The sequence below is a fragment of the Amaranthus tricolor genome, chromosome 2 (genome assembly GCF_026212465.1).
Source record: "Amaranthus tricolor cultivar Red isolate AtriRed21 chromosome 2, ASM2621246v1, whole genome shotgun sequence".
NCBI lineage: Eukaryota > Viridiplantae > Streptophyta > Magnoliopsida > Caryophyllales > Amaranthaceae > Amaranthus > Amaranthus tricolor.
The window spans coordinates 34579794-34604314 of NC_080048.1; the positions used below are offsets into that span (position 1 = coordinate 34579794).

At 33.0% G+C, this 24521-nt stretch overlaps 4 protein-coding genes across 4 annotated transcripts; 2 read left to right on the forward strand and 2 right to left on the reverse strand.

Annotated features, from left to right (window-relative positions):
• Positions 1 to 741: 741 nt before the first annotated feature.
• LOC130806451 (protein FAR1-RELATED SEQUENCE 8) lies at positions 742 to 6345 on the reverse strand. Its single transcript, XM_057671534.1, has 2 exons — positions 5597 to 6345; positions 742 to 3274 (listed from the first exon to the last, which is right to left on the reverse strand). The coding sequence occupies exon 2, from the start codon at positions 3272 to 3274 to the stop codon at positions 1016 to 1018; it is 2259 nt and encodes a 752-aa protein (XP_057527517.1). The 5' UTR covers positions 5597 to 6345; the 3' UTR covers positions 742 to 1015.
• Positions 4752 to 6747, forward strand: LOC130806453 (uncharacterized). Its single transcript, XM_057671537.1, has 2 exons — positions 4752 to 5075; positions 6438 to 6747. Exons 1-2 carry the CDS (start codon positions 4875 to 4877, stop codon positions 6618 to 6620), a joined length of 384 nt encoding a protein of 127 aa, XP_057527520.1. The 5' UTR covers positions 4752 to 4874; the 3' UTR covers positions 6621 to 6747.
• Positions 6748 to 7886: 1139 nt separating this feature from the next.
• Positions 7887 to 13592, reverse strand: LOC130806452 (uncharacterized). The gene is made up of 4 exons (XM_057671536.1): positions 13159 to 13592; positions 12219 to 12351; positions 11895 to 12115; positions 7887 to 8373 (listed from the first exon to the last, which is right to left on the reverse strand). The coding sequence occupies exons 1-4, from the start codon at positions 13339 to 13341 to the stop codon at positions 8113 to 8115; spliced, it is 798 nt and encodes a 265-aa protein (XP_057527519.1). The 5' UTR covers positions 13342 to 13592; the 3' UTR covers positions 7887 to 8112.
• A 4492-nt stretch (positions 13593 to 18084) lies between these two features.
• LOC130805754 (uncharacterized) lies at positions 18085 to 21107 on the forward strand. The gene is made up of 6 exons (XM_057670539.1): positions 18085 to 18121; positions 18424 to 18431; positions 18603 to 19451; positions 19542 to 19809; positions 19984 to 20183; positions 20247 to 21107. Exons 1-6 carry the CDS (start codon positions 18085 to 18087, stop codon positions 21105 to 21107), a joined length of 2223 nt encoding a protein of 740 aa, XP_057526522.1.
• The last annotated feature ends 3414 nt before the right edge of the window (positions 21108 to 24521 follow it).

Below are 24521 nucleotides of genomic sequence, written 5' to 3' on the forward strand. Positions count from 1 at the left end.
AGTGTAAAATTTCATTAAAAGTTCTATATCATTCCCATGGTAATGAAACTTTGATCACAAAAAAGTTTTTTTATTTACAAATTTTCATTTCCTAATACCACATTTTCCAATGGCAATCCATTGGAATGATTTTATGAAGAAAATGAGATAATTGAAGTTGGACAAGCATAACCATCAAGATAACCAAGAGATTTTTCAACTAAAATTACACTTATTTATCATTCTTATTATCACCGTTTATTACTACCTACTAAACAGGCCGTAGTACACCTCTATCTATAGTTGTCGAACTAAATATCAAAGCATTAATATGGCTCTATGATGCTTTTTCCGGATTTTAAGTGCAATAGTCTCTTATATACTCCTATTTTATTAGGTTTTAGAATTCCAATCAATTCTCACACACAACATTTTAAACAAAATCACAAATTCTTGCATTTTAGATTTCATATATGATTAAAATAGTCCAATTAATATAAATTATTAACAGATGAGCTTCTTATTTTGAGCTCACCTCACCAAGAAACAACCTCTCAAGAGTATTTCAAAAAAATTAAAAGAATAGTGCAAAAAGTACAATTTTGGTCACAATTACAAAACGGTCACAATGAAGTATTAACTAAAGCCGTGAGACATTCCTTAAACCAATGTAGACACATTTTTTACAATTAACATTTTAAAAAATATTGGTTTTCATGTTATCCTGCAGGAATTGAAAGGGTAAGCTCAAACCAACAGAAATGGAGAAGCCAGCAGATTCATGAACAAAACATCAGTTTTCATCACCTAACGAAAGCTAACGAGTAACGACTAACGAGTATTCCTTCAACTATGAAAATACAGGAGGATATTCTACATGTCGGTTAATTTCGGGTGTAGAATCATCAACAATGGAGGAGCGAAAACAGGCTAGAGAACGCAAGGGGAATATACATCACTTTATTTCGTCTATTTTCAAAAGAAACACAATATTAACAAATACAAATTTACATTTTGAAAGCACATCTAACATACATCATTCGTGCTTCTCTTCTGTGAGTCGAACTTTATTCAAGGACTCTAGAAACGTTTGCCAAGCCACCATATAATGATCTTGCGAGAACATACCTGCTTCAACTACCTGCATTGCTCGTTTGTGCAAATGTCCGTACCATTGTGTAGGATTGCTAATATCAATGGCATTAGAACCAAGATCAGGTACATATAAACGTTTGCAATCCTTCCTCCATCGTTGGAGTATATATGGGAAAGGAATCTCCTCAACACCGTTGTGGTTTAGGACACTTAATGCGTGCCGACAAAGATAACCATTGAGAGAAAAGCCACCACATGCACAACGTACCTCATTAACTGTTTTATCATACATCACTTCGAAGCTTCCGAACTCCTTCATGCCTCCACTGTCGCGTTCTTTCAACACGTATGTAGCGACAGGCCCAGACGTATGAACTTGGTTAATGCTCACACAAGCAGACATCATCTCGACTTCAACTTGGAACTTCTCGAAGATTTCTTTCGTATAAAATTTGGAAAGTTGTAGCTCATAGTAGCATCGCGTTCTTAACAAGAGGTTGGATCCACTGGACTCGAGATCATCGAGTGATTCCTTTTGTCGTTTTTTTTGAATGATAACGTCATACAAGTCAAAGAATTCTTTTCCCGATGTTCTTTCATGGACATGACCTGCAAAAAAAGGAATAAAGGGTTCACCTGCTTGAGCAGTGAAAAGTCCCGCAAGAAATGTGTCCTTCTGGAAAACCGGAGCCCATTTTTCACGATCTTCATACCAATCTTGAAGCCACTCATGATCTTTTAGGTCAAACTGCTCTATCATGCTAACCCATGAAGTCTCAAATTCATCGACCTTCAAAGAACGATAGACAATTTGGTTCAAGAGTGACAGAAATGCTTCAGATTCCCGCAGTTGGCCCAAGTTCAAATGGATACTTTGCATCACAAGTGGCAACCAAAACCGATGATGGGCACGAGGATATACGTCAGAAATCGCACTTTGAATAGCCTGTGACCGGTCTGTGACAATAGTTTGAGGAGGGCGCCCCAACATACATGTAAGCCATGCTCTAAACAACCACACATAGTTTTCCACAGCTTCTTCAGCAATGAAAGCACAACCCAGCAAAATAGACTGTCCATGGTGATTAATACCAATGAAAGCCACAAGAGGTATGCCATATTTGTTCGACAAACAGGTTGTGTCAACAGCCACAACATCTCCAAAGTAATTGTACGCAGCCCTTGCCCTAGACTCTATCCAAAATACATTCTTCAGTTGACCTTCATCGTTCAAATCCATTATGTAAAAGAAATTTGGATTTGTTAGTTGTTTCTGACAAAAATAGTTTAGTATAACTTGTGAATCTCCAGGTTTCAGCTTTAACCTACACGACTGAAGGTGGTTACCGTTCTCGGCCCCCCTGGATGTAATTCTCCAAGAGCTGGCGGCATCAATTGCAGAAGTACGGTATAACTTGATGGTGCGTACTTCTATATCAACTGTTGGCTCTAAGTTTCTTTTTATACCTACTTCGGCTTTCTTGTGCGACTTGGAGTTCTGAACCCTCTCGGGATCAAAGAGATGATTGTGTTCAAGTTTAACTTCATCAATCCTCCATCTATTTGTTTCCACCAACCTCAGCCTTATCATTGCTAGACAACCAGTCCTTGTTTCCTTCCTCCGGCAGGTTGCTTCTTTGAGAGTTTTAAAACCCTCACAATTGCAGCAGAGCACTGCACCACGCTTTTCTTTACTGTTGCGTTTTGTCCAAGACGATTTAACCCTAATAGCAAAACCCAATTCCTTAGCATAACAGTTATAATAGTTATAAGCATCATCATAGGATTCGAACTCCATGCCCAGAATAGGTGGATGGCAACAATTCTCTTTAGATAAGCCATTTTCGTGATCAATGCTCATAGTATGGGTTCCTTGATTAGTCTCCTGGCCATTGGAATCAAGGTCAAGCACCTCAAAGGTGCCACTTTCTAGGTTATGACCAACCTCGAGGAATTGTTGACCATCACTGCAGTGATCTTCACCCTCTAACTCAATCATTTGTTCACTCTCATTTATATCAGTATCAATCTCAAAGTATTGTTCACTGTCATTCCCATGATCATCTCCATCAATTCCAAATCTTTGGTGAGCTTCACTCTCACGTTCATTGGCTTCCATTTCAAATAGCTCACTGTCGTCATCTTCTTGCTCTTCCATTTCTCCAAGGAGGTCCTCACTATTTTGGATGTTTTCTTTCATCTAGAACAGAAAAAAGAAACTACATCATCAAGAAGAAGCTAGTGAAGAATATCATGAATGTGTAAAGACTATTTTCCATAGATGAAAGTTGAAACACATTAGTAATTTGCGCTTAGTATACAATCGCAGTGATAATTCCCTCCTCCATCCCAGCACTGTGGCCACAGCAACAATACCAATATAAGCTATGGACAATCACTTTCAATTTTATAGCATTCAGCGCAGAGTTTTACTCTATTTATTATTGAAATTATTATGTTTTGTTCTCTATAATTTTGTTTAATTTGCTAAAAATTAGGTTATATTCGCTTTTAATCTACAAGGAAATTAATAAAAAAAATTAATTCCAGTTTCAAGGGAATGTCGAAGAAATTTAGAAAAAAAAAAAGAAAAATAGAGAATAAATTGTATATAATTTGATTCTATTTCATCTAACATCAAATTTTAATTATATTTTGTCTAAATTTATTTATTATTTAAATTAATTATCTTTTGTTATTATATTGTTTGTTGTACCGTTCTTTATTTTTTTTGTTTGATTATTTTGTCTTAGGTATTAATTTATGTAATTAGTCTTTCATTTTTACATAGTTGTTTTTTTGGTGATAATAATTATGACGATATTGTTCTAATTTTATTGTTAATAATTCCATTTAAATATTTTGTTTAATTATGTTGTATTTCATTAATTTTTCATTCTCAATGTTGTCTAACAATTTATTTTGAAATGAAAAAAGGAAAAGAAAAAATAAACATATAATAGTTAATTTCATTATTAAAATGTATTAAAGTTAATTTTCTTTTTTATTTTGTATTTTAATATGGTATAAATTTTTAAAGGACCTTAAATTACTAGTTTGCCTAGGGCCTCGAAATGTTTAGATTTGGGCAAGTACCTTATGCCCGCCTTACATTCACTCTTAGTCTGCGATAAAATTGGAATACTTTACAAATTTAAACTTAATTGTTTATCTAGTTTTATTTAAATTATATAATGTAATAGAATAAAATTAATTTCCTTAATTTTTGTCAATATTTTTAATAAAATTATACATTATTGATATTAAGTAGTAGTATATTTTAGATATGGAACGGGTGGGTATGAGGTGGAAGGGTGAGTCTGAGGTGGGTAAGATCTAATATCCACTATCTACCCGCTATCAATGACGAATACGACTTTTTATATTTATATCCTTCACAACCAACACATAACCATATATGCTTGCCATCCCTATATGAGTTTTTTCCAAAAAAATTAAATTACATTTAAAATCTAGAATAATAAATATCTTTATCTTTTAATTAATATATAAAAAAAATCCACATGTATGTTATTTATAAATTCAAAATAGCATTTGGTCGTTTTTTGTTGTATATCTAAAATTGAATAGATACATCTAAACTCCTTATTACTGCATATCCTATCTGCATCAATAGAGGGTCACATAAACATATTTGTCAAAAGCAAATAAAAAAAAATTAAAAAAAAATTAAAAAAAAAAAAAAAAAAAAAAAACCATATACAGAGAGTAGTAAAATGTTAGTATAAGTGTATAACAGTAAGGTTTAGTTTTAAGGACAAAGCACAACCATAGGAAGTATGATAATGGCAAATTTGGTACCAACATTATCTCTTTCCTTGACTTCCATCAAAATCAACAACCACCGTTTATTTACACACAGTAGAAGCAGCCAAAGCTTCTCAACTGGTATAGGAATTGGGCATTTTCCTGCTGTTCGTGCTGCCCCCAATTCTCCTCGCCCCACTTCACAAAATAGCACCCACAACTCACCTTTTCAGGTAATATTCCATCACCTCCATTCTTTTTCTCTCACAAATTTAATCAGAAGTCAATTTGTTTGATATTAATTTAATTCCTAAATATCCCCAAAATTCTAACCCTAAACATCAAAAATCACTAAAAATACTAAAGAAAAATCATGAAAAATTGCTAATCCTAATAATTCAAAAAAATCAAAAATCATGAAAAATCTGACTACAGCTTAAGAATCAAACTACAGCTGATAGATCAAAATAAACTCATTATATCAAAATCATCTAAAATACTACGGAGAAGAGAATGAAAAATTACCGTGAATAATAGAACTTTTTATTGATCTTTCCTACACTAATATCAACTATTGATTAATCATGAATAATACCAACTTAGTGGGTATTATTCATGGTTAATCAATACTTGATATTATTGGAGGTAAATTAACAAAAGGCTAATTTATTCAGGGTAATTTTTCCCATAATTTAACCTTAAAAATTCTACAATAAGCAGGAAAAAAAATAAATGACGAGAGAAGAGTACTGACCGGCTGGGGTAAGGGCAACAGTGAGATTGAGTCGGAGAGGAGCAGCGAAAACAGTAGACCGGCCTGTGGTGGTCGGGACTCCTCTGAAGGCTGGCTGAAACACAGAAGAGCAGCGGACCAACGAATCAGCAAACCAACGAGATTGGGAGAGAGTGAGTGAGTGTTTGAGAATTGAGGGAAAAGACAGCAGACAGGCTAGGAATTGGGAAGACTGGACTTCCGGGTTCCTTTAGTAATTTTAACATACACAATTTACGCATTAAGTATAATGTAAGTAGGCATTAAAGATCCTGTAAATAGGAATTACTGAATTAGGACTAATCATTTTATTTTTAATAAAATGGGTCCTTATAATCCACGGGTCTAGATTCGAATATTTTACTAGATTCAAACTCAAATCCATCAAATTAATATGAATTTAAATCCGACGGATTAAAAAAAAAAGACCCAAACCCATCAAAACAAACTGAATCCACATAATCCATTGTCATCTCTATAAGATTCTCATTAAGTCAAGTCAATACCATACAATGAGTAGATCATAAGAATCTATCATAATAAGATTAAAGCTTTGTATGGTAAATAATTTTTTCATTAGCATTTTAATTGTTGACTTTTGACTTTTTAGCTAGTTATATAGCCAAAAAAAATCAGAAAAAGTGTTTGGCTAATGGTTTACAAACTAAGATAAAAAATCTATTATAACTAATTTTTTTATTAGTTGTTAGTTTTTTAATCCACTTTTTCTAATAAACAGAAAATAATTATCACTTATCGAATATAACCTCTATGCTACCAAGTTGGGCAATGAGGTTCTAATATACAAGTTTTATGTATGCAGGATGACTTGAAGTATGTGGTAAAATTAGGAGTTGGTTCAGTCTTGGGTGCAGCCTTGGTTAAATATGGGAGTGCAATTGTTCCAAATATCACTACACCCAACATCACACTGGCTCTCTTTATGATTTTAGCTCCTGTAATCATTGCTATTGTCCTCTTATTCAATGGAAGTCGTAAAGATTGATCATTTGTGTTGCTTAAAAGAAGCAAATTGATGAGATTCATTTCATCATTTTTAAATTTTAGAATCATTTGTAATGGATTGTGGCCCTTTTGTTATCATCTTATCATTAACAAAAATAAAGTTTCCACGTTTGTTAGAGTATACAACAAATTATGTGATCTCGACCATCAATTTAAACTTTAGGTTGAATCAGAAGCCAACGACAAAGGAGTCATAGAATCACTATTTTAAATCTCTTCCACCCCTATTATTTCAAGTGGAATGTTAAAGTTATATATGGCAGGAAAATTATATTCCAAAGAATTCTTGTATAAGGAGGCGTGTTAAAATACATAACATATAAGACCATCAGCTTAAGTTTAAAGTAGTGTTGATTCCAATATTTAGAATCTAAATGAGTGTTGGTATTAGTGTCTTTCCAAGTAAACTTTTGGGCATTTCTTTAGCAAAATGCAATGCAAGTTGAGCTCTTGCCTTTGATGAATCGCTATACTTTCCTTGAGTCATGTTGTCAGTTAAAAAAAGTTTTATCATTTACATTTATGCAATATGCAACACATAATAGTAGGTAAATAATGTTTGAAATTTTAGATTATTGGATTATAATTCCGTAGAGTCATAATGTTAGTCAATGTCATATCAAAAGCCAGAGCATTGCATTAGTTAACTTTGATACTTAGCGAAAGCGATAGATCAAAACAGACGAAGATGTAGCTTAAACCTTAATGGATATGTTAATTCTATGTATATTCAAGCCATTTTCTAAATTCTACTATCTCAAATCATATTTAAATTTAAAAAAGTATTAAATTTAACACATTTATTCAATTTTAAAATCTTAAGTTCATCGACTGAAAAGAGAGAAAAAGAAAAGACCGACAAAAATGGTTCATATTGAAGAGTACACATCAAGAGAGCTCCCTTTTTTCTAGGTTATGAGGAAGATTCCAGGACCAACATTCCTAGAAGCTATAGCACATATAGAAGAGACTAAAGAGCGTCAGGAAGAGGGGAGGAATAATGGGATTCTTGGCCAAGCCATGTTCCACAAATATGGAACAATTCCTAGATGGTTTGCAATTGAAGTGCAAAGCAGTTCTCATGAAGAATGTCAAATAATAGCTATTAGCTATTCCTTGCTCAATTTTATTCATTAAAAAGACATCATACTTCACATCACCATACCCAATATTCTCGTTAATAAAAACTATGATCAGAATATGAAAAAACGACAAATCATACCCTTATGAAAAGAGATAAAAAGCCTCGATTCAAAGTAAAAAGTAATAAAAGGCAAACCATATCCTTCTTCACATGAACTGTATATATTTATATATTAAAAAGAAAGAAAAAAGTAGCAAGTAAACTAAAAAAAAAATCCGTATTCCATTGTACCAAGTAACAACAACAAATAAATTAGATACTAGTTGGGCAGTTGAATGTATTCAACATCCAAGTTACAAATATTAAAGATACATCAACTAAAATACACTTAAAATACATCAGGATGATAATGTCCAGGTATAGAATTGGTTTGTTGAGCTTGTTTGAGATGCATAGTCAATGTATAATTAGTAAACTCCAATCTCCTTAGTTGCTCTTGGTACTGAGAAAGTAATTGCTTTACGTGCTGCCCTTCTTGAATGATGTCTTCATATTCCTTTTGACGCTCATGTTGAATTTGAATTCCTCGTTTAAGTATATTGTTATCGTTCACAAGGGCTTGAATTTGCTCCTTCAACATATTGTTTTCCTGCATTGGAGAATTACGCACAAGGCCAAGGAAAAATTACCGTAAATAATATAATTTTTTGTTGATTTCTCTACAATAATATCAATTCTTAATAAATAAAATACAATAAAATAAAATAAATTATAAAATAAAAAAGAAAACAGCAGGTCTCTTGAGAGACCGCCTCTTTGAACAACGGCTTCCAAAGGCTCAGTCCATTAAAGTTCAATTAAAAAAAATGATTGTAACTAAAAGTTAATCACGCTTTGAAGAAAATTGTTTTCTTCTTCCCTCATGAACATCCTCTAAATCGAAAAACATTATTCGCTTATTCAATCATACATTTATCCTCTCAACCATAAAAATTTAATCAAATCATCAAGAAAATTAGAATGGAAGATTAAAAGAAAGTTGTATTTGGTATTTTAACTTACTGAAGTTGGAATTTTATCACTAGAAGTAGGTATTATTGTAATTAATATCATCGGCGTTTTATAACTAAAAGGAGGTAATTTAATGAGTCTTAGTAGTTGTTTTTACCGGTAAAAGTAGGTAGAATAATGGTTCACTAGTAGGTAGAATAATGGTTCACTAGTTAGTAGGTAGTTTACATGTACAAATACGTACTATGATGGTTTATAATAGATTTTTTTATCAAGAGTAGTATTTTAATGAGTAATATTAGGTATTTTTGCTAAGTAGAAATCAATATTTTATGATTCATATGATACCTTACAAAGCAACATTATATTTTAAAACACCTACTATCTTAAAAGTATCTTTATAATATTAAAACATCAACTATCGAATCTTACAACTCTTACTTTAATTCTATAAAAAACTTACCATAAGTACAAAACACACACTATAGAACACATACTTTAATACTATAAAACACCTACTATAACAATCAAAATGTCAACTTAACAATTTAAAAATACCTACAAAAACTAAATTAAAATGTCTACCTCAATTATTCAAAATATCTAGTTCATTGAGAAACAACACTTACTTCAATAGGCAAAAACACCAACTATAATATCTATTTTAAATTGCCACTATTACGTTCAAATGCATACAATAACTATTTCAAAATGACTACTTCAACTATTTCAAATGCAAACTTTAGTATGTGAAAACACATGCTTATGTATGTATGAAAAACACCTAATTTAATCATTTTAAAAGTATAATTCAACTAATTTAAAATGACTACTTAAACTATTTACAATGTCTACTTTAGCATGTAAACGCATATGCCAAGATACAAAAACACTTATTTCAATATACAAAAAACTATTATAATTCAATTTGGATAAGAAACGAAATTCAATTAGTTGGGAATTTATATCAATGTGAAAAAGGGCTCTTAATATACAAAAAAAAAATTCCATTACAAGATCTTCGAAACTTAAGCCTATTCTCAATCTTAACTCTAGTCAACATAATCTCAATCTTAAATGAATCAAAATTCAAATTTTCTTTATGAGTGAAAATTAAATTGGAGAAGATAAAGAGTAGCCATGAATGGTTTGATGGAGAAATTGATTTTAATGGTGAAAATTAAATTGAAGATAAAGGGTGGACATGAATAACTTGATGGAGAAGAAGAGCTATGGATGAGGAAGAAAGAATATATCCATGAAAATAGAAATTGTCAAGATAAAATTAAAGTGCTTCATTTGTATCTTTATTTTTTCCTATTTTAAAAATTGGGTGAGCCTAATTAGAGTTGATCTCTCCCAACAATTAATGAAAAGAAAAATACCCTTTTTACCAACCACCATGAACACCACCCCCCTTCCCTTGCCAACAGCTACCTATCTCACTAGGTCCTTTTGCTGTCACACTTGATACCTCCCCCCTTTGCTGTCACATGTGATACCCCCACCTTGACGACCTCCACTAGTTGATGCTAGTCCAAATCTAGGTTGGTGAGTTTTCTGGTCACAACCCCGGGCGTTTCAGCAACAAAAATGTCACCGACATATTAGACCTCGAAGAAGCTTCTAATGCTTTTGGCCAACCCACACAACATTCTAGATTACATTACAATTTATACCCAAATATTAATTGGAAAACCTTAAAATCCCATACATTCCTTATGTACAACAACTATTCGACCTTATTCCCAAACCAACTTTAACTCTTTACAACAAGCTAATTCAAGCATACTCATGTCATGGCCTGAAAAATAATGTTTTCCTCTTCAACCTCAAATGTATTGACGACAATGTTACCTCAACCCCCTCACTTTTAACTTGGTTCTTCGCAGTGGTTGAGCTTATTGAAGATGGTGGACGTTCATTTCATCTTATGTAGACTAGGGGTGGTCCCCAGGACAGGTTGGTTGACACTGGGGAGGTGGAGGGGAATGGGTGGTAGTGGGAGAATTAAAGAAATATGTGGTTTGGTTTTTACAAAAAACTATTTTATTAAACTTTATTTTTGTGTAAAATAACGTTCTATAGTAAGACACTCAACTTGTTAAGATGCTATAAGAAAGCATCCTCTAAGTTGGCAATATTCATAGTTAATCAAAAGTTTGTATTGTTGTAGGAAATCAGCGAAATGTTTTATTATTCAGGGTAAATTTTCCAAAACATAATACAAAACATACCCATATGTAATACTTATACGTTATTTACACGACATAGGAAGTCTAAAGATGAATAAACCTATGGTTTAATCATACTACTTTATCTCCTTAAGGACAAGTCTCCTAGGAGACGAGACTAATGTTTTGTTTTGATTGAAAGAAATTGAGGGGAGGAATGGATGGAAATGGGAGATAAAGTTTCCTCCATTTGGATAGCAAATAAGGAGGGGAGCAAAATGGAGGGGGATCAGACTCAGAGAACTGTATCCTTCACATTTGTAGAGAAACAAATCTTTCATTTAATGGAGAGATTTGGTAGGAAAGCTCCTCTTTCTTCCCTTCCTCCCCTTCCTTTCCTTCTCTATACATCCAAACACACTCTTTAGGAAAGTGACACCATGGCCCTCCAATTGATCTATGGCAAGAACTATGTGCAGTTTCACAATGCCAAACTGAAAATATTGCAGTATTATTGTGTAGTATTTTTCAAAACTTTCAGGGAGCTGAGCTGGAGAAGGACAGATCAAAAAGACCAAATTTTGACGGTCCCGTTAAAAAGGTGGGGAAGATTGATTCGGAAAATTCAATATTAAGAACAAAATTACATCTGGTTAAGGAGCATTGTTATTTTTGTGCGAGAGCTTTTTAGGAAAGACGATGCAATCAATAAATGGGAGGAAAATAATATGCAAGCCAATAACTACAAATAATAAACAATAGTGAAAAAGCTAATGCAGTTGATTGTTTCCTGTCCATGCATCTTATTTATCAGTTTGCAAATCAACATCTCCTGTCAAAACAGACTTCTACAATTATATATATGCAACAATTAAGAAGCATGAAGGCATAAGATATGATTGCCTCTTGTTGGCAATTGGCATCTAACAATTGTACTAGACACAAGTATTAGAGCTACATTATGCCATACAAGATCAAACAGTACCTTCTGATAGTTCTCAGAAACCTCAGCAGCTGCACGGTCCTTTATTGATTTCTCAAGAATTTCCAGAACCCTAGCAGCGCGAGCTCGTGCATCATCTACACTCGATGCACTCATCATCTCTCTAACAAAGAATTCCACCCACTGACAACCATCTGTTGGGAGCAAGTTCTGGGCAGAACAATCTGCAGTAGGCACTGGTTGTTCCTCTGCAGACAAACCACCTACAAAGAGAACATATTTTGTTATCTAAATGCTCTTTTTTATTGTCAGATTATCAGATAGCAAAACTCAAATATATACAAATACATCTGTTAAGGTACAGACCTTGCTCTGCTAGTGCATCTACATGATTCAGAGACCCCAAAGTTTCTTCAGAGGTTCCTATACATAACTCGTGCAGACACTTAATGGCAGCATCAATATCATCACCAAATTCTTCCAAGGTTTTCTCCAGAACCTGCTCAAAGAAGAGTGCAAAACATTTTATTTGAATACGAGTACGCAAAATGCACATTTTATGAGGAATTTACAATGCTCAGAAAATAAACAAACCATAGACAACACAAATACAAATTAAAATAGCATTCAGAACAAAAACACTACAACCAAGGGAATCTTGAATAAGATCTGGCACGGGTCATTTGATTAAAAACACTGTTCGTAGAATTGGGAAAAAGAAACGCAACCAAGTTGGTTGATAAGTGTTTAACCAATTATCCCAATTAGCTTCTTGGATTCCCTGCTGATTACAACCACAATGTTTAGCTATATCTGCTACCCCAACCCTAGCTATACACATACGATATATCATCAATAAAATACAAACCTCAATCTTCACAAAAGGTGTAGAAGTATGCAAACGAAATTGAAGGCGGTGGAAAAGCAAAGTCTTAATCTAATTAGATGGAGTTGAGTAAAGCCGTGCATATTACTAATACCTTGCAAATAACAAATTGAAACAATCTAAGTTAATTAATCTTATTGGGTGACTTGTGGTGGCAAATCAGGAACGCCGGGCAAAAGTGATATCCAAACATCACAACGGAATCGATCTTAAAGAAAGATAGATATCCATGTAGGCCGTAGCAACTCCAATTTATCGATAAATCAATATACAACTTCAATTAAGAACCATAATTAATGAATCAAACGCTTTGCTATACCCAACACTTTAATCAAACAAATCAAACTATCTAACCAATTCGATAAAAAAAACAAAAAGTTGAAAAGAAAAATTAGCAATTATTAGAGAAAAAGAAGTAACCTGGTGGTCCATAAGAGGGAAGGCTTCCCTGAGCTTGTCAAGAAGAGAGCGTGAAGGCGGAGAAAATGGTGAAAATCTTACAGGAGAAGAAGAAGAACAGCGAATCTTTTTGGAAACAGGTGTAGTGGAAAAATCTGGTAATTCTTCAAAATGAGATCTCTTTCCACATAAAATTGCAGACATTTTAATAAATTTCAAAAGGTTTCGATCTCAGAGATGAATCCTCTGAGGATTGAAAAGAACTCAGATTATATGAATCAAATCAACGATTCAAATTTGAAAAAATTAGGGTTTTTGAGTAGGGATTTTTGGAAGGATTTCTCTTTTAGGATTGATATAAGCTAGACAGGGAGGATTTTGTGGCTTCTTGTAGGAAAGGAAAGGGAATTTGGTTTTTTTATATAGTGCGGTGTGCCTTGATGGAGCGGCTAAGCTGATTTCCTTTCTTTTTTACCTAGCAATGGCTATTATGGCATAATGAATCCGTTAACTACATGCTTTAAAAAAATTATCGAATTTTTGTATGAAACGGTCTCATCGTAAGACATTTTTAATATTTAGGTTCAATAGCTTGATAATAGAAATTTCTAGCTTATGGGCTTCTTGTTTTGAGGTCATCTCACCGTGAAACGATCTCATACTAGCCAGGCTGTTAAAAATTTTGCACAAGATGGTGGGGCCATTAAGAGATGGCCATGGTTCGGTTCGGACCGGTTCCGGTTCGAATTGGCCACGGTTCGGATCAAACTTTTTTGAACTTGAAGCACTCATGACCGGTTCCGATTCGGTCCCGGTTCGACCCCATCGAATCGTGAACTAGTTCCGGCTTGACCGAGCTTTTTTTTCGGTTCGAGTCGAATCAAGGTTCGGTTCACGACCGATTCAAGGTTCGATTCGATGATGAATAATTCGTTCAAATTCAAATTATTTTTTATTTTTATAAATATTTATCATATTAACCAATAAAAAAATAAATACAATAAATAATGATCAATACACTAATTTATTATCTCTTTAAATATTCTACAAAATTACAAATAATACATAATTAACGTATTAACTAGAGAGTAAAAAAAAAAGAGGGGGAATGGACTTGGACTTAGTATAAATATTAAGTTGCCTACGTATCCCGAAGGAATCAAAGTCCACATAGTTTTGTTTACTGATCTTTTTTGTTGTAGTTGTTTGTTGTTGAAAAAGTCTAATTAAAGTCGCTTTCATCTTTTTCTGGGGGAGATCCTGTCAATGTATCCGTGTTCATCAGCATCAACGGTTCATCATCGTCTTGATCATCATCATTCCTTAAGCCCCGTGTTCTTTTTTCGGCTTGATCCCAATCCTTTTTGCATACGCACATTTGGATGGTATCTAGAGCAAGTTGAGACCTCTTTTCATCTAAAACTCTTCTACCTGCACTAAAAGCAGACTCCAAAGCAATGGTGGAGGCCGGAATTGCAAGGATGTCCTTTGCAATTTTAGCCAAAATGGGAAATTTACCGGATTTTTGTCGCCACCATTTTAGGATTTCGTGATCTTCTTGGAATTCAAAGTGACGACACAAATAATCATCTACTTCCATGGATTGACGGGTGGAGCTAGAAGATGTAGCAAATTGATTTTGACTATTGAGAATATTACAAATAAATGGATCATATGTTTGTACACCTTCAAATGGTGCATTGTTACTTGAAGTCCCTAAGTTATATATAGAAGCATAGTAATTGTAAAGATCATGTAAAATTCTTTTACATGATTCAATATAACCATCAACATCTTAAGTAGGTCGATTGAGAAAAGCATAATAAAATTGTAACAATTTACGTAAACCTTCCACACAAACAGCTGGATCAATAATACAAGCAACACCGTAAATAGAAGGAATATTTTCAAAGTATGATAACCATTATTCCATCATATCTTGGAGCACATCCTTTAACACATCAACATTCATATTATTAGTAATCTCATGTACTATTTTTATGCATTCTAAAATAACTAATAGAATGTTTGGCTGATATACATAACAAAATGTTTTAGTAGCACGATCATAAACAACAAGAATTTTAAGAACTAAAATAGCAAGGCTCCAATGGGCATCTGTAATCATGGTTGTAGGATCTTTAATACAATTGTTATATAAATAAGTTAGAATTTCATGATATTGAATAGCTTGAGTTAACAACTTATAGGTGAAGTTCCAACGTATTGGTGTATCTAGACTAAATTTTCTCTTTCGTAACCCAGCATCCACACACATTTTTTCAAATTTTCTTTTATACTTTATCTCTTTCCTTGTCCACCTAATTACCATTCTAATAGGATCTAACAATGGTGATAATTTCTTTATACCTTATTGAACAGATAAATTAAGTACATGCACACTACATCTAACATGTAAAAAACTCACCATTTAAAATCTTAGTAAATGAAGATTCATGCATCAAATATTCTATTGCCTTAGTGTTTGCCGTTGCATTATCAACAAAAATAGAAAATTCTTTATCACGCAAATTATATTTCTTGCAAATGGCCATCATAGGATTGTTGATGTTCAAACCAATATGTTTATCCTCCATTACCTTAAAAGCAATAATACGTTTTTGCAAGTACCAATTCTCATCTATCCAATGGGTGGTAACACACATATAAGGCTCACCAAAACAAGAGCTCCAAGTATCCGTGGTTAAACTAACATGATTATCTAAATTATGAAACATTTCAATTAATTGAGCCTTAGCTCCTTGATAAGGAACTTGAGTGTGACGCTTAAGGGTGTTTCTAGGGGCGGCTCTAAATTGTGGTTGTAAAGAGACTCTAGTAAAATATTCAAAGTTTTTACTTTCTCCATGCATGAAAGGCATTTCATCCCCAATCACATATCTACTAAATTCATCAATCATTATGTTTCTATTATAAGAGAAAGGCATGCCAGTGCCAGGCATTTCACTTGCATACCCGTGGAGTTGTGTTTGTCGGTTCCCGCTTGCACTAGCACTACAACTGTCCTTTATGATTCCATGCTTTCGTGATAAATGTCGAGCAATTGTCCCTGTACCTCCATCTAATATGTAATACACAAGTATTAATAAAAATGCAATTGTAATGAAATGCTAATAAAATTAGGAATTGAGTTACATACCTTTTTTCATAGAATACTTAGTGACCGGTTTAACTCCGGCATTCTTACAAATATCACAAAACACATCAAAGCCCGGCTCGTCACTTTAGCAACCTTGGAACAATATTTCCATACAAAGGAAATAGGTCTACCACCACCTTGATAAAACCAAATTACGAGGTTCATCAACCTCTTCATGATAATCAGAATTAATTTCTTCCACTTCATGAACTTCGAATATAAAAGAAACCATAATTAACATTAATTTATTAAGCTTACCTGTATCTTAGGTGACTCGTCGAGCACCTGACCCCGACGCAACCGATGATTGCCGAGATTTATTGGCATTTAGAGGAGTTGTTGCTCCAACGTCAAGTTCCGTCTCTAACTGCGCTCCAAATTCCAAAACATCATCAGTATTGAAGTCATCTTCATAGTTTGTAATCGAAGGTGTTATTGATGGATCTGATGAAGCTTTTCTTTTATGTTTGCTTCCACCGGAAACAACCTTTGAAACTTTTTTTGAAGCTTTTTTGAGGAAAGAAGACATGATTAAATTGGTAATTAAAGACTAATTATTATGCTAAAAAGAAAAAGAAATAATTAGTGACATTTTTTTTTGTTACTTAAAGATAAAGAAATTAAAACTATTTTTTTGTTAATTAGAGAGAAAAATAATCAGAGGCTAATTAATCTACTAATTGTAAAAAGAAGTAGAGAGTAAATTTCTAATAGAGAATTAGAGATGAAGAGATGTGGGGAGTAAGTGAAATTTTGGGTGGATATTTATAGAAAATATGGATGGAAAGATTCAAAATTCAAAAAAAGAGCCGTTGGAAGGATTGGTTCAATGGTTCGGTACGAATTGGTTCGATTTAATGGTTTGAATCGGTTCGGTTAAATGGTTCGAATTGGTTTGGTTCGGTTCACCGGTGCGGTTCGGGCTTTTTGAACCAGTTCACTGGTTCTTTGGTTCGAATCGAATCGGTTCAATGGTTCGGGTCCGGTTCGAATATTTTTTCTTGAAACAACCTGAACTAGCCAAGCATACCGATTCGAGCCAATTCAAGCTCGATTGTTGGCCGGTTTGAATTTTTTTCGAATCGGTTTACGATTCAGATACGAATAAATCGGCCCATGGCTATCACTAGGGTCGTTTAGCAATTAGGGGTGTTTTGACAAATTAGCTTATTATATTGTTCAAGTAGCAATTGATGAATTTAAATTTATTTAGGTACAAATAGATGATTGGATGGTTAAATTATATAATCTCAGGATTTAGTAAATTAAATTGTTGAAACAATTAGTTTTAGTTATTAGTCAACTAATTTAGAACAAACTGTTGCTATCAGAGTCATTGAGATTAGCTCAGTGGCGGACCGAATTAAGTGACAAGGGGGTACAACTGTACCCCCAGTTTGAAAAATAAAAAAGAGAAAAAAAAAATTTAAAACCAAAACACGGGAAAAGAAAGAAAGAGAACGCCCATTTCAGAAAGAAAGAAAGCAAGCAGCCAAGCCACACGCGAAACAGCGAACTCGCAAACTGCTCCTCGCCTCCTCCCTGCTTGCCTCGCCGGCTCGCCGCCCTGCTGTCAACCCACGTCGACGTCGTACCTCCGGCGCTCCCGTCCCTGCCTCCCCAGTGCCACCGGCCACCGCCGTCACGCCGTACATTTATGAACCCTAATTATAATTTCTTCATTTATGAACCCTAACTCCCTAAATCCCTAATTATCATTTGTTGATTTACTGATTTGTTTCATTGTTTGTTGGTTAAATTTAGATACTTAATTTGATTCAAGTAATATGAATGCTGGTTTTGATGCTTACGGTTTTGATGCTGGTTTTGATTTTTGAATGTTGGTTCTGTCGACTGTCGTTTACTCGTTTTGATATTGATTCTCTATTTCTCTTGATCTTGATGTTCTGAATCAAATGGTGAAGATGAATGTTGGTTTTGAATGCTGGTTTTCATCATTCGTTTTCTTTTTGATTTTATGGTGAAGATGAATCAAATGGTTATGTTATGTAAATTGAGTAAGGGCAGTGTTTAGAGCCCATAATTTTATTTTTATCAAGTATTAGTTCACTCAGTGAACTAATACTTAGTGAACATCACTGATTGAATCATGTCTTTTGATTTAGAATTATATGTACTTAATTTTGAAAGATTTATTTTGATTTAGAAAGATCTATTTATTGTGATTATAAAGAATTAATTATGAATTACTGTGCTTTGATGTTGTTGGTCCATGTTGGAGGGCGGAGGCTTGGAGCTTCTTATTTGTTTGTTAAATGTTAATTAGTTAATTTAATTTAATTAGGAAATATCAAGTAGTTCAAGTTCAAAGAAGTCAAAAGGCGAGGATAAACAACCCAATCTTCGTGAATTCTTGTTTAAGAGAATGACATCCCAAGGATCATTTAACGAAACCATTGACTCACCTCCTTCTCCTTTAAGTTCCCCTCCAACTCAAGATGTTAATATGGAAGTAGGTGGTTCAAGTGCTTGTGATGAACCATTGGATGATGATTGTGATGAACCATTGGATGATGATTGGGTGTATGATGTTGAACTTCTTCCTCATGACCCGGGATTGAGAAAAAACATAATGGATTATCCCCCAAATGAAAGAAATCCGGTTAGAAGAGCTTATATTCTTAAAAAACCTTGCCAACCAAAAACACATGTTTTCCCTCAAAAACAAGTAGGTGGTTTATGCCGTTTTAGTGTCAATTGGTTCAAAAAATGGGATTGGCTTGAATATAGTGTTGAAAAAGATGCCGCATTTTGCTTTGCTTGTTATTTGTTCAAGAGGGATGTTGAAATTTACAATGGGGGTGATGCATTTGTTAATGGAGGGTTTAAATGCTGGAATAAACCGGATAGGTTTCAAAAGCATGTTGGTGGAGTTAAAAGTGCAAATAATGTTGCTTATGAGAAATATGTGAATTTAAGAGATGCAAAAAAGACATCAATTGAAGTTGTGTTTGATAATGAGAGTCAAGCTCAAATGGATTCATATCATATTCGTTTGAATGCATCCTTAACTTGTTTGAGATTTCTTTTGGGCCAAGGTTTGGCATTCCGGGGACATGATGGAAGTGAGGAGTTAAATAGTAGGGGTAACTTTCTTGAGCTTTTGAAGTGGTTAGGGGAGAAGGTTGATGAAGTCAAACAACATACTTTTCAAAATGGACCCAAAAATTGTCAATTGACATCTCCCAAAATTCAAAAAGACATTATCAATTGTTGTGCAAAGGAGACTACCAAGCGCATAATAGAAGAGGTTGGAGATGGTTACTTTTCTATTTTGGCCGATGAATCTAGTGATGTGTCTCAAAAAGAACAACTAGCTCTTGTTTTGCGGTTTGTTAAAAGAGAAAGTGGATCGGTAGTGGAACGCTTTTTAGGCATTGTACATGTGGGTGACACTATCGCTTTATCTCTTAAAGATGCAATTTTGTCCTTGCTTATGGAATATTCATTGAGTCCATCCATGATAAGAGGTCAAGGGTATGATGGGGCGAGTAACATGAGAGGTGAAATCAATGGCCTTAAGACTTTGATTATGAATGATACTCCAAGAGCCTACTACATTCATTGTTTTGCTCATCAACTACAACTAGCTCTAGTTGCGGTTGCTAAAAAGAATGATAGTTGTGGTTGGCCTTTTGAAGTACTTGCAAACTTGTTGAATGTAGTTGGAGCTTCTTGTAAGAGAAGAGACATGATTCGAAAAAAGCAAGCTCAAGTAGTGGCTCAAGCATTGGAAGTGGGGGAAATTGAAAGTGGATCGGGTTTAAATCAAGAACGTGGTTTGAGTAGGCCAGGAGATACACGTTGGGGATCTCATTACAAGTGTCTAATAAATATCACGAACTTGTTTCCTTCAATTATTGAAGTACTTGAGTGGATTGGAAAACATGGCACTTCGAACGATAAGTTCAAAGCTCAAATTGTTTAGGGATTTTTGGAGTCATTTGATTTTGTTTTTGTGGCTCATTTGATGTTGATTATCTTTGGCTACACTAATGATTTATGTATTGCTTTACAAAGAAAGGAACAAGATATTGTTAATGCCATTAGACTTGTTAGTACTACAAAAAATGTGTTGCAAAAGATGAGAGATGAAGGATGGGATAATCTCTTAAAAAAAGTTATTACATTTTGTACTAAACACGAGATTGATGTTCCATCTATAGATGCTCATTATGTGCCTCAAGGAAGAGGAAGACGTTTTGTTCAACAAGCTACAAATCTACATCATTTTCGGGTTGGAATCTTTTTGGAAGTAATTGATTTGCATCTTCAAGAGCTTGATAACCGTTTTAATGAGATTAACATGGAGTTACTTACATGCATGGTCTCTCTAAGTCCTAAAGGTAACTTTTCATCTTTTGATAAAGAGAAGATACTTAAACTTGCTTCTTTATATCCCAAGGAGTTTTCATGTAATGATTTAACGGCTCTTGATCTTCAACTAGATGTGTTCTTGGATACTATGTTAAACGATGAAAGATTTCATGATTTGAAAGATATCAATTCTCTTTCCATGATGCTTGTTGAAACAAAGAGACATGAGACATTTCCTCTTATACATTTGCTAATCAAGTTGATGTTGATTCTTCCTGTTGCTACGGCAAGTGTAGAAAGAGTGTTTTCCGCAATGACATATGTCAAAAGTAAGTTGAGAAATAGCATGGGTGATCAACTTATGAATGATTGTTTGGTTACTTTTATTGAGAAGGAAGTGTTTCTACAAGTTTCCGATGAAATGATTATTGATCGTTTTAAAAGTATGAAGGCTCGAAGGATGAATTTGTAATTTTGAAGTGTATTAGTGTAAGACTTTTAAGTATTGTAAGACTTTTATTGTTATTTTGGATTGTAAGACTTTAACTATTGATTCTATTATGTGTTGTAATTTTTTTATTTTTTTAAAAAAATTTATTCGATTATCCGAACGTCAGACTGGATTAGCTAATCAACTTAGTTGATAAAATGAGCTTATCAAATCAACCATTTCAATTAGCTACTGACTATCAACCATATGCTAAAACTCCTAATGGCATAAGTTACCCAAGTTTCCAATCTATCGTTCTGATGCTCCTAAAATTGTAAGCCTCATGATTTTGTCTATGTAGTTTAGGACGAGCATGAGAAAAAAACAAAAAATATATATAATTATTAAAAAACTCAGAGTCTCATTAATTTAACACTAAAATAGAATTAAATTACCCCTTAAATCATCAAGAATAACATTCTCCATCCTTTTAGATTTGTCTTGTTTTCCTTAAACATGTAACACATTTCAAAACAATGAGACGAATTCATGTAACATGGGAGCAGTAATATATAACAAGTCTTATACGATACCGTCTCACTATGAGACGGACTCATATGAGAGATCCATACAATTAATTTATTTCTATAATTGATCATTTTAAGATTATAACTTTATAAGTGATTAATTTCAGGTTATAAGTAATCATTTATTTTTGACTTGTTACTAACAACAAATAAAAAGATAATTTTTTTTTCCTTTTAAAAAATGGTACATTTAAATAAAAAATTATAATGAACAATTATTTGCTGTTAGTACTGTGAACAAAACTTTTCTTGACTTTTTGACCATATCCTTTTTGTTCGCTGTTATCCTTGCCCAAGACTCAAACAAAAGGAGTTTATCTTAGGGATACTTTTTTTCCAATCTTATATTTAATTTTTTTATTTTATTAAAATAAGTTCAGCTACTCTTGTGAGATCGTCTCTCAACAGATAACCTCGAAACAAGAAGCTCACATTCTTATTTTTCTTTAATTTGTATTAATTAAGCTGTTTAGTTCATATATCTAATGCGTCTCTCAAATAAACCATCTCATACAACACTTTCAACTAATCTTACACCTCATTTAGTAGGTTTGGCCAAGTGGTTGCAATAATAAAGCTTCATAAACTGTTACTTGAGACCGTCTTTAAAGACATTTTATTTTGGGCCGGATCATTTAAAATTTTTTTTTAAAATAAATAATCAAATACAACTAATCACTGGCGCGTATAGGGCCAGCCCTAAGATTCTAAGGGCCCAGTGCGAAACTTAAATCACAAGCCCTCGCGATATATCTTTTCGGTTTTATGTTACAATGAGATTATATAACTAAAAAAACCAAGAAAGTATAGAACATAGATTAAAAAATTACATATCTGTAATATTGGATGTACGCACCAATAAAAATAAAATTAACGCAAATGAAATTAGTCAAATAAACACAAGAGCAAAACAATATAAAAAAGGAAACAGATTCAAAATAAAAAAAAAGCATAAATTTATGAGATTTATAATTATAGAAAAAGAATACTCACAAAAATTAAAAAGTATTTATTAGGAAAATTAGCTAAAGTTCAATTATTTAACGTCTACATAAATTTTGTGTCTGTCCAATTATGCACACTATATTATAATTATTGCAATTATACATTTTAAAATCAATAAACATTGCAATTAAGATAATAGTTATGGCTTAGCTTAATGGTTAACAATCCTATCTATCACACAATAGGTTTGAGTTCAAGTCTTCTTAATGACAAATTATTAATTTTTTTAGTGGGCCGTGGCCGTAGGCCCGTCTTGTACAACGTTCATTTTTTATTCTTTTAATTTCTCTCTCTTTTTTCCCTGACATTGATTTTCTTCTTCATCCTCTTCCTCATCAAGTATACCACTATGGGTTTCTTCTCAAATCATATTACAATAAAAGATTTAATGTGGGATTTCAGTTGTTATTTGAATACATCTCAAATTCAAGACAACAATAATGTTTTGAAAGGTACGAAAATTTAAGATATTATTTGTTGAGAATGATTGTAATTATAAATGTACAATCTTCTGAGTTTTTTTAAAATTAAGCTTCATCAATGGTGGAGAATAACGATGTCTACTGTTTGGGGGAAGGTAATAAAAGCAATTGTGGTTATAAATTCATATATTTGGGGATATAACTAAATATGACTAGTATTATAAATATGAACATTTTACATAGGTTGGTATAGTTGGGAGTATAACATTGTTTAGTGTGGCTTACATCATTTTTTTAGTTGGGGTTATAACATTATGTAGTTGGGAGTATAACATATTTTGGTTGGGATTATAACATAGTTTAATTAGGACTATAACATTATTTGGTAAGGGTTATAACATTACTTAAAAAGGGATTACAATATTGTTTAGTTGGGGTTATGACATATTTTAGTTGGGGTTATAAAATTGAGTAGTTAATGTTATAACATAGTTTAGTTGGGGTTATATGTTCAAGTTGGTGTCTTAACACATTTTTTATACATATGATTATCTGTGATCATACAAGCAAACAAGCAGAGTTATAATACCAATTACATATAATTATATTACCAAATGTTTACAATTATAACTCCAAACCCTTTTAGAAAAAATATGTTCAGTCAACCTAATGTCAAATGTTTATAGTTATATACCAATTATCTTTGGTCATATTTCCAAATATATGAATTTATAATCACAATTGCTTTTATTACCTTTTCCCAAATGGTAGACATTGTTGTCTTCTTCAACATCACTGTTTTCCACCATGGATGAAGCTTATTTTTTTAAAAAAAATCAGAATATTGTACTAGCATAATTACAATTGAATTCAAGCATTAAATTTTCCATTCTTAGATGATTTGAGGAGCAAACAAGGACGATATAGTTGAGTATTGTAAAAGGGAGATGAAAAAACTGATTTCTTCATTTCGAGGATGTATTACACTTGGGAAATAGGAAGATAGGCAATTAATAAGGTGAACTTCACATTCCTTGTCTGACGTGCGCGAATTTTTGGAAGCAGTTTTTCAGTTTTTTTATATGTTGATTATACTAGGTTGGGCTCTTGAGAATCGTCTCTATTAAAGACAGTCTCTTAATAAACTGCCTAATAAAGCTTTGGACTTTGGACTTTGGACTTTGGACTTTGAACTTTTGGTTAGTTTGTAGCTTATAATGGGTTTGAAGGCCCAAAACAAATCTAGTTTCACAAAAAAATTTTTAAGGCGGTTTATTACAAAATAGTTTGGCAAAATCGCTCAATTAAATTAATTGGAATCTATTTTTTACATAAAATATTTGATTTAAGTTGCATTATGTTTAATATTTCAATTGAATTTTAAAATTAACACTATAATTATTAAAACATTAATTTTAGACTCCTTGTATAAACTCATTTTA

Bases quoted from the DNA above. Each gene is read 5' to 3' on its own strand.
- LOC130806451 (XM_057671534.1), bottom strand. From the start codon at position 3,274: ATGAAAGAAAACATCCAAAATAGTGAGGACCTCCTTGGAGAAATGGAA.
- LOC130806453 (XM_057671537.1), top strand. From the start codon at position 4,875: ATGATAATGGCAAATTTGGTACCAACATTATCTCTTTCCTTGACTTCC. The intron at 5,076-6,437 runs GTAATATTCCAT...TTATGTATGCAG, and splicing joins CCCACAACTCACCTTTTCAG to GATGACTTGAAGTATGTGGT.
- LOC130806452 (XM_057671536.1), bottom strand. From the start codon at position 13,341: ATGTCTGCAATTTTATGTGGAAAGAGATCTCATTTTGAAGAATTACCA. The intron at 12,352-13,158 runs GTTACTTCTTTT...TTCTTTGAGCAG, and splicing joins TCCCTCTTATGGACCACCAG to GTTCTGGAGAAAACCTTGGA. The intron at 12,116-12,218 runs GTCTGTACCTTA...TTCTCTTTGTAG, and splicing joins AGATGCACTAGCAGAGCAAG to GTGGTTTGTCTGCAGAGGAA.
- LOC130805754 (XM_057670539.1), top strand. From the start codon at position 18,085: ATGAATGCTGGTTTTGATGCTTACGGTTTTGATGCTG. The intron at 19,452-19,541 runs GTCAAACAACAT...TGTTGTGCAAAG, and splicing joins TAGGGGAGAAGGTTGATGAA to GAGACTACCAAGCGCATAAT. The intron at 19,810-19,983 runs GTAACATGAGAG...TGTTGAATGTAG, and splicing joins TCAAGGGTATGATGGGGCGA to TTGGAGCTTCTTGTAAGAGA.